At 47.5% G+C, this 8,782-nt stretch overlaps 1 protein-coding gene across 1 annotated transcript; it reads right to left on the bottom strand.

Moving 5' to 3' along the window:
- Positions 1–205: 205 nt before the first annotated feature.
- dlx2 (distal-less homeobox 2) lies at positions 206–8,275 on the bottom strand. Its single transcript, XM_003226161.4, has 3 exons — positions 7,578–8,275; positions 6,153–6,340; positions 206–2,937 (listed from the first exon to the last, which is right to left on the bottom strand). The coding sequence occupies exons 1-3, from the start codon at positions 7,927–7,929 to the stop codon at positions 2,476–2,478; spliced, it is 1,002 nt and encodes a 333-aa protein (XP_003226209.2). The 5' UTR covers positions 7,930–8,275; the 3' UTR covers positions 206–2,475.
- Positions 8,276–8,782: the final 507 nt, after the last annotated feature.

The following is an 8,782-nucleotide window of genomic DNA, read 5'->3' as shown; positions in this document are numbered from 1 at the left end:
GAAAACTCACAGCAACCCAGTCTCCTACCCGTTTCATGAAACGTGGCTGATAACAAGAGAACAGAAGGAAAGATTCTGGAGGAGGCTATGAAGACCCAGCAAAAGCAAGGTAGTTTTCTATCAATTTCCCTTAACTCTTTCATTGCAAAACATAAATATATGGACCAACCAAAAGAAACACGAAGATCGTTGTCCTGCAACAAACTATGGCGCAAACAATAATTTATTTAAATAATCTCTTCATATTGTAAAAGTAACATTGAGGAATTGTTCTTTTTGCAATAAATTATATAAAAACGGAAAATACCTGTATCGTTTTAAAAGTTTAAACCACGAATTGGGACAAGTCTGGTTCTTTTTGACATCGAAGAAGAAAGGCATAAAACAGAATAAGGAAATGTTTACGGAAGGGGAAAAGGGAAAATTATGCCCTTAACACATAAAAGAAAGAAGTACAGGCCGCCCAATGGACCATTTCCCTCCCACCACATTTTTTATACAAGGAACTCGGGTGGGAGAAGAAGATCAGCACAAAACAGCTTTATTACAAACATACTCTTCCCCCGTGAAGAAAAGCCCCGCAAACATAAAAAAGATAATTTAAACACAGCGGAGTTTTTTTTTTTCATTTTAAATATCTACATATAAAAATTCTTTCTCTCTCCCTCCCCCCCCCCCCAAACATCAAAATGAGGTCATCTGCAAAGGCACCTATAAAAACGTTTACAAAAATAAACAAAATTAAATATGAAATTCTGCACTGGTGATTTGATGAGGAATGAGAGAAGAGTGAATTCGAATTAATGTCGTTTGAACGCTTAAAGGGAGCAAATATTTTCTGAAGGTTGTTACTGACTCTGCTAGGGTGGGTACCACGTCTACTCTGAAGGAAGTCCCATAGAGTTCAATGGGCATTGCTCATGTGTAAATGGATGTAAGATAGCAGAGGATGGAGCTAGAGAAGCGGGTGAGGAGGAGCACATCTATGGTCCCTTCCACACAGCTGAATAAAATCACAAATTATCTGCTTTGAACTGAAATACTGTATATGGAACTGTGGACTCAGTTTCCAAAGCAGATATTGTGGGATTTTCTGCCTTGATATTCTGGGTTTTATGGCTGTGTGGAAGAACCCTTAATTGTAGAATTAGTGCAGTTTGACACTTTTAACTGCCATGACTCCATGCTATAGGATCAGAGGAATTGTAGCTTTGGTCTTCTCTGCCAAAGAGTGTGGATGCCTCACTAAGCTATAATTCCCATGATCCCCTAGCATTGAGCCATGGCAAATAAAGTGGGGTCAAGCTGCATGAATTCGATAGAAAGAGAATTCAAAGACACGGCCATGTTGGATTGAAATATCACAATGAAAAGGGATTTGGTAGCAGCTTGGTATTCCAAAAACCCTCTTGCATTCTGAGAGAATTTATGGAGAAAGTGTTTGGACATAGATCTAACCTGGAAATGTTCTCAGATGCCGGAAAAATATCAGAACAAATCTAATTAAATAACTGGGGAAGGCTACATTGTATGTATGTATGAATGAATGAATGAATGCAGCTTAACTCCATTGTTAACTGCCATGGCTCAATGCTATGAAGTCAGGGCATTTTTACAAACCTTCTCTTCCAGAGAGTGCTGGGGGTCTTACCAAACTACAGCTCTTAGGATGCCATAACGTTGAGCCATGGCAGTTAAAGTGGAGTCAAAACTGGATTAATTGCAATCTAGATGCACCCAGAGTCTAATACTCAAACCATTACACTATGGTATCCTGATCTGAAACTGTGACTAAGGCCCCTTCCACACAGCTAAATAAAATCCCACATTACCTGCTTTGAACTGGAATATATGGCAGTGTGGACTCAGATAACTCAGTTCACAGCAGCTATTATGAAATTTTCTGCCTTGATATTCTGGGTTATATGGCTGTGTGGAAGGGCCCCTAGGCCCCTTCTACACTACCATATAAATCCAGATTATCTGCTTTGATAACCTGGATTATATAGCAGTCTAGAAAGGGACTAGGTGTACACTGCCATATAACGCAGTTTGAACTGCATTAAATCATCAGTGTAGTTGACTCCTATAATGCAATATGAATGGCGTTATATGGCTCTACCAGGCATGGGAAACTTCGGCCCTCCGTGTGTTTTGGACTTAAACTCCTACAATTGTGGGAGTTGAAGTCCAAAACACCTGGAGGGCCGAGGTTTGCCCATGCCTGAGTCTACACTGAGCATATAATTCAGTTCAAAGTGCATTATATGACAGTGTAAATCCAGTCTGTTTGTGTTTGCCTTGGGAGACCCTCATGAGGGCCCAAATCGTGAGGGAAGGACCCCGGGTCCTGTCAAGATGGAGTTGAATTCCTCCAGAGTGACACTGGTTTGGTCCCTCAGCAAACGCCCCAAATGGGTTTCTTTGTGTGTGTGTCACTCTCTTCTCCGCCATCTTAGCCCCCCTCGGAGGGAGTTAGAAGATCGTTCCTGCGCTGAGGGCGGCAGCGCTGTGGTGGTGGTGATGGTGGTGATGATGGAGGTGATGAGGGTGGTGCTGGTGAGGCTGCCCTTGCTGAGGAGGAGGCAGAATGGTGGAGGCTCCTTGCAAGTGGGACGCCTGGTGGTACCACGAATAGTTGCCCAAGAATGCCGCCGCCGCCGCTGCTGCTACTGCGGCTGTGGTGGTGGGGGCGCCAGGGCTCGACCCCGCGCTGCTCCCGCCGCCGCCATTACTGCTGCTTCCTCCTCCTCCTCCGCCGCCGCCATTAACGACCCGTTGCGGATGAGGCGCGAAGTCCCAGGCCAAGGGCGAAGGAGAAGACGAGCAGGGCGGAGGGGAGCCTTCGGCGGCGCCCGGGTGCTGCTCCGCCGGCAGCTCGCCGCTTTTCCACATCTTCTTGAACTTGGACCTGCGGTTCTGGAACCAGATCTTCACCTGGAAGGAGGAAGCGAAGGGCGCGAATGAGCCGGGAGCTAAGATGGCGCCCGAAACAGTACCACAAGAGCAATAGCTAGGTCGCACTGGCCAGACAAATGGCGTGTGTGTTTGTGTGCACGCAACCAGACATCCCACGCAACAACACTCCTCTTTTTTATGCTCAGCTCAAGATCGTTTTGTCCACAATAGCTCCAAAGGCGGGAATTACCTCAGAAAACGCCTCACTGCCATTTCTGAGGACGGTGAGGCCATTTCTGCGGGAATTCCCGCCTTTTTCCCAACCCTTGCAAGTGACCGGTTTAGAGAGCATTTCGTGACCTTTAATTTAAGATGGATCTACACCGCCATAAAACCCAGTTCAAAGCAGATGGACAATCAAGATCCAGAAACTGAATTATATGTAAGTGTAGATGGGCCTTAATTTCTCTCCATGGACCTGCTGCTGAGGAGGCTAGGAAAGCTTTTCATGACCCAACACTTGAGGCTGGAAAATAAGAGGCGATGGGAGGCTGAGACCACTTCTACAGTTGCCACATAAAAATAAGATAATCCAGATTATCTGATTTGAACTGGATTATGAATGTACACTGCAATATAATCCAGTTCAAAACAGTGTAGAAGGGGCCTGAGGAAGCAGTTTGTTCTAGGAAAGCTTCTGCTGTCAACTTGTTTTTTCTCTAATCATTTGATGAATAAGACAAGTCTCCAAACATTTGGGCTCCTCCCATGCATTTTAGGGCCATTCCACACAGCCCTGGATCCCAGAATATCAAGGCAGAAAATCCCATATTACCTGAGTGTGGACTCAGATAACCCAGTTCAAAGCAGATATTGTGGGATTTTCTGCCTTGATATTCTTGGATACAGGGCTGTGTGGAAGGGCCCTGATGAAGATTTAAACCTACAAAACTATCCTACCAATTTCTTCCTGGCACTCTATGCATCTGGGAAGTACATTTAAGTCTAGGAAATCTTATGCTGTCCACTTCTTTCTCTCAGCCTGAAAGGTCACATAAGATCCCTTTATATATTTATATATATTTATCCCTTTATATATATTTATATTCCAGACCAATGCGGCCATAGCTTTGAATTTTAGGCATCTTCCATGTGTGTTTTCTTGAACTCCCTTCACACTGGGAAATGATTGAGGTATTTCTCATTTCAGCTTTTTGTCTGGGAGTGAAAGGCTCCCTTTTTCCCACTTCCAGGGAGGGCCTTTCCATACACTGTGGGGGGAAAAAAAGACCTGAGGCGCCAAGGTTTTTCTTTTCTGCAAACAATCCTAAAAGGGCGCTCAGTCAGATCTAAATTTCATTGGTACAATTGCGACTTAATGGATCAGCTTTGTATAAAATTGCACAGTTTTGTGTTCATAACTCCTTGTTTTTCCATTTCTAAAACCTAAAAGTGGGTGTAGGGGGCTGCCCCTAAAAATGCACAAACAGCTAAGGGGAAGCACTTGAGTGGGAGAATCAGTATTCAAAGGGATCTTGAAGCGCTTCTGAGACTGAGAAAAATCGTGACACATGTTTTCGTAAGTCAATAGCTCCTTCTACAGTGCATATAATACAGATTATCAAAGCAGATAATATACATTGCTTGATTTGAGCTGGATTATATGTGTCTTCATTGCCATATAATCCAGTTCATATAATCTGAATTTTATATGGCAGTGTAGAATCAGTCTAAGTATTTCGTTATGTAAGCCTATTGCTCTACTATTATTACTAGACTTGTGCTACTGATAAGGACAGAAGGATGTTTTAACAAAAGGACAAGAGGGGATTCCCACAGTGATATATGCACACAACAATACATACTGGGAAAAAGCCACCCAGAACAATGGCAGGAGTTAAATCCATTGAAATCAGTCTCCCTTTCCGGAATATAGGAATATACAGGGTGTCCTTAAAGTCTCTTTACCATTTAAATAGTATTATTTTTAAATGGTATGGTAAAGTGACTTTCTGGATACCCTGTATGACTGGGGAGAACAGAAATAGTCCTGCCTATGGTCCTTTCGGGCCTCATTAATTAAAGGCAACATTAAATGTGTTGTCGAAGGCTTTCATGGCCAGGATCACAGGGTTGTTGTATGTCTTTCGGGCTGTGTGGCCATGTTCCAGAAGCATTCTCTCCTGACGTTTCGCCCACATCTATGGCAGGCATACCTCACAACCTCTGAGGATGCCTGCCATAGATGTGGGCGAAACGTCAGGAGAGAATGCTTCTGGAACATGGCCACACAGCCCGAAAGACATACAACAACCTTGCAACATTAAATGCTTGGCATTGAAATCCGCTGGGTGGTACTCCTGTATTTTTTATACAGTGTGTTGTGCCTTTAGGTTCCTTTATGGCAATGGTTCCCAACCTTTGGGCTTCTGGGTCTTTTGGACTTCAACTCCCAGAAATCCCAGGCAGTTTACCAGCTGTTAGAAACTGTGGGAGCTGAAGTCCAAAACACCTGGAGGCCCACAGTTTGGGAGTCACTGCTTCATGGCAACTCCATGCATTTCACAGGGTTTTCTTAGGCTATAAATAATTTTGCCCCTTCCTTCATAGCCTACAGCCAGGCATGTAGGGGGGGAGGCTTGAGGGGCTTCAGCCCTCCCCCCCGAAATTCTCAGGGTGGTCTCGAGAAGGCCTTACATTTATTATTTAAACTGTTATGTTTATTCATATCATGATCTGATCACCATGCTCAATATATCCCATATGCATGGGGGTATTGGGATAACGATACAAAAGGTTTGCTAGGGTAGATCCTCTCTCACTCAGACTCAACCCCCCCCCAAATCAAAATCCCCCCCCCCAATCAAAATCCTGGCTACGGGCCTGCCTACAGCCACTTGGTATTAATTGGCGGCCTCCCATCCAAGTGCTGGTCTTGCATAGCTCCAAAATCAGAGTGGATCCTGTGCCTTTAGCATACAAATCCCGGGTTGCTGCGAGTTTTCCGGGCTGTATGGCCATGTTCCAGAAGCATTCTCTCCTGGAACATGGCCATACAGCTCGGAAAACTCACAGCAACCCAGTGATTCCATGAAAGCCTTCGACAAAACATACAAATCCTTCTCTCAGCTCATTGTTGGCCGCGATCTGAATGAGCTAGATTTGGCTCTGCTCTGTTTTACTCTCCTCAAAGTAGACTTCACTGCTGGCAAAGGGGGCGCCTCTTCCTCCTCCCTCCCTCCCTCCCTCCTTACCTGCGTCTGGGTGAGTCCCAAGGAGGCGGCCAGCTCGGCCCTTTCCGGCAGCGCCAGGTACTGGGTCTTCTGGAAGCGGCGCTGCAAGGCGGCCAACTGGAAGCTGGAGTAGATGGTGCGCGGCTTCCTCACCTTCTTCGGCTTCCCGTTGACCATGCGGACCTCGGGCTCCGCGTCCTCTTTCTCGCCTGCAGGAAGCAAGGCTAGGATCGTAAAGTTGGAAAAGATCCCAAGGGCCATCCAGCCCAACCCCATTCTGCTATGTAGGAGCATACAATTAAAGCACTCCCAACAGATGGCCATCTAGGTTGTCCTTAAAAACCTCCCGAGAAGGAGACTCCACCACTCTCCACCACACTCGGAGGAGGCAGCATATTTCACCGCGGGACAACTCTTACCATCAAGGAAGTCAGGATTTTGGCCTGCATAAATAGGAGTATAGTGTCTAGATCCAGGGTAGTCATGCTATCCCTCTATTCTGCCTTGGTCAGGCCACACTTGCAATACTGTGTCCAATTTTGGGCACGGCAGTTGAAGGAAGATGTTGACAAGCTTGAAAGCGTGCAGAGGAGGGCGACTAAAATGATTAAGGGTCTGGAGAACAAGCCCTTTGAGGGGCGGCTTAAAGAACTGGGCATGTTTAGCCGGCAGAAGAGAAGGCTGAGAGGATACATGATGAGGGCCATGTATAAATATGTGAAGGAAAGTCATAGGGAGGAGGGAGCAAGCTTGTTTTCTGCTGCCCTTGAGATTAGGACGGGGAACAACGGTTTTAAACTAAAGGAAAGATAGGAAATTCCACCAGAACATTAGGAAGAACTTCCTAACTGCGAGAGCTGTTCAGCAGTGGAACTCTCTGCTCTGGAGTGTGGTGGAGACCCTTCTTTGGAGGCTTTTAAGCAGAGGCTGTCCGGGGTGCTTTGAATGCGATTTTTCTGCTTCTTGGCAGGGGGTTGGATTGGATGGCCCACGGGGTCTAGTCCAACTCTATGATTCTATGATTCCACCGCACTCGGAGGCAGCAGCATATTCCACGGCAGGACACCGTCAGCAAGTTCTTCCCAGTCACTGCTCTAGAGCAGCAGGGAAAAAATACAAGCTTGGTTCCTACTCAATGTGGCATCCTTTCAAATATTTATAAACAGACTATCCCATCCCCTCTCAGCCTTCTTTTCTCTAAACTCCCTAAGCCGCTCCTGCTAGAACTAGGGCTTGCTTTCCAGACCTTAGATCTCTTGGGTCAGTACAGCTTGTCAATATCCCTCTGGAAGTATGGGGCCCAGAACTGGACACAGTGGATGCGTGAAGAAGACCTTTCTTTCCCTGAATCTCCCTGAACGGACCCTGAATCCACAGGAGACGTGGATGTTAGGGACCCACCCCCTGCTGCAGAGATCCCCTTTCCCTGCCCCCAGGAAGCCTTACCGGGCTCGTTGCTGGCTGGAGATGTTCTGGCCCCATAGGCTGCGTAGGGGCTGTAAGCGGTGGCGGAGTAGCCCAGGTCGTAGCTGCCGGCTTTGGTGGAGAAGGGCCCCGCGTTGGGGTGGTACTGGTAGGAGCCCATCGGAGGGTAAGGGGACCCGCTGCTCCCACCTCCTCCTCCTCCGTGTTGCTGCTGCTGGTTGGTGTAGTAGCTGCTGTCGGTGGCCGTGGACACGGGTAGCGTGGGAGACTCCTGGGGCTTGTGCAGGCCGTGCGGGTGGTGCTGGTGGTAGCTGCTGGAGGCAATCTGGTTGGCGTGCATGTCGGAGGCCAAGTTGTCGAAGACGCCAGTCATCCTGAGGATTCCGCTCTTTCCTTTCTTCCCCCTCGCTCCTTTTGTTGCTTTTTTGTTGCCAAAAGGGGAGGGAAAAGTGTGCTCTCCTCCCTTTTTCTCTAAGTTCAGAGAAAGAGATTTACTGGGGTCCCCTTTGTGCAGCTGCTGTCCCGGCTAAGAGAGGCGCGCTGACGGCTGGAGCCAGAGGTCGGGAGGTCTCCATCGTCTGGAGGCTTTTTTGTTCGGCTCCCTTTGGCTTTGCCTGCCCGATCATCCAGTTTGCAGTTAGCAAAAGTATCAGGAGCCCTCTTTCCTCTCTCTTTACGATTGTCTGCGGCTCTTGGAGGCGGCCAGGCGGGCATTTAACACCACTCACGTGGCACCAGGACACGTCACCTAGCAACAGCCTATCCTCTTCGCTCCCTTTCTTTTTTCCTTCAGCCCTGCCGCCTTCTTTCTCTTTCCCTCCACCTCCTTCTTCTAATCTTTGCTTCCAGGAACCCCCCTCCCGCCCCAGAGGCGCCTCCCAGATGACACACGTGTTGAGAAGGGAAGGGAAAGGGGGCAATTTGGGGGAAGGGGAGAGCCCCATGTAAGGAGAAAGACCCAGGTGTAGGGTGCGGAGTTGCCATCTTGAAAGGAGTACATTCACGACAACAATAGGGAAACCCCACAGAGTGCGCGCAAAGTGGAGTAGATGCAGTCTTCCTTTGGTAGGGAGCGTGGGTTGCGTTTGTGGGTGAAAAGAGGCATGAAATGGACCGGGTTGCTGTGAGTTTTCCGGGATGTTTGGCCATGTTCCAGAAGCGTTCCTCCTGACGTTTCACCCACATCTATGGCAGGCATCCTCAGAGGTTGTGAGGTCCGTTGGAAA

This window comes from Anolis carolinensis, chromosome 1 (assembly GCF_035594765.1).
Source record: "Anolis carolinensis isolate JA03-04 chromosome 1, rAnoCar3.1.pri, whole genome shotgun sequence".
Classification (NCBI taxonomy): Eukaryota; Metazoa; Chordata; class Lepidosauria; order Squamata; family Dactyloidae; genus Anolis; species Anolis carolinensis.
Note: the sequence above shows the minus strand (reverse complement) of the source record. Positions and strands in the feature narration are given on the sequence as shown.

Coding starts and splice junctions, on each gene's coding strand:
- dlx2 (XM_003226161.4), bottom strand. CDS start 7,929: ATGACTGGCGTCTTCGACAACTTGGCCTCCGACATGCACGCCAACCAG. Junction 6,341..7,577: donor TCCAGCCAGCAACGAGCCCG/GTAAGGCTTCCT, acceptor TGCTTCCTGCAG/GCGAGAAAGAGGACGCGGAG. Junction 2,938..6,152: donor TGGGACTCACCCAGACGCAG/GTAAGGAGGGAG, acceptor TCCTCCTTCCAG/GTGAAGATCTGGTTCCAGAA.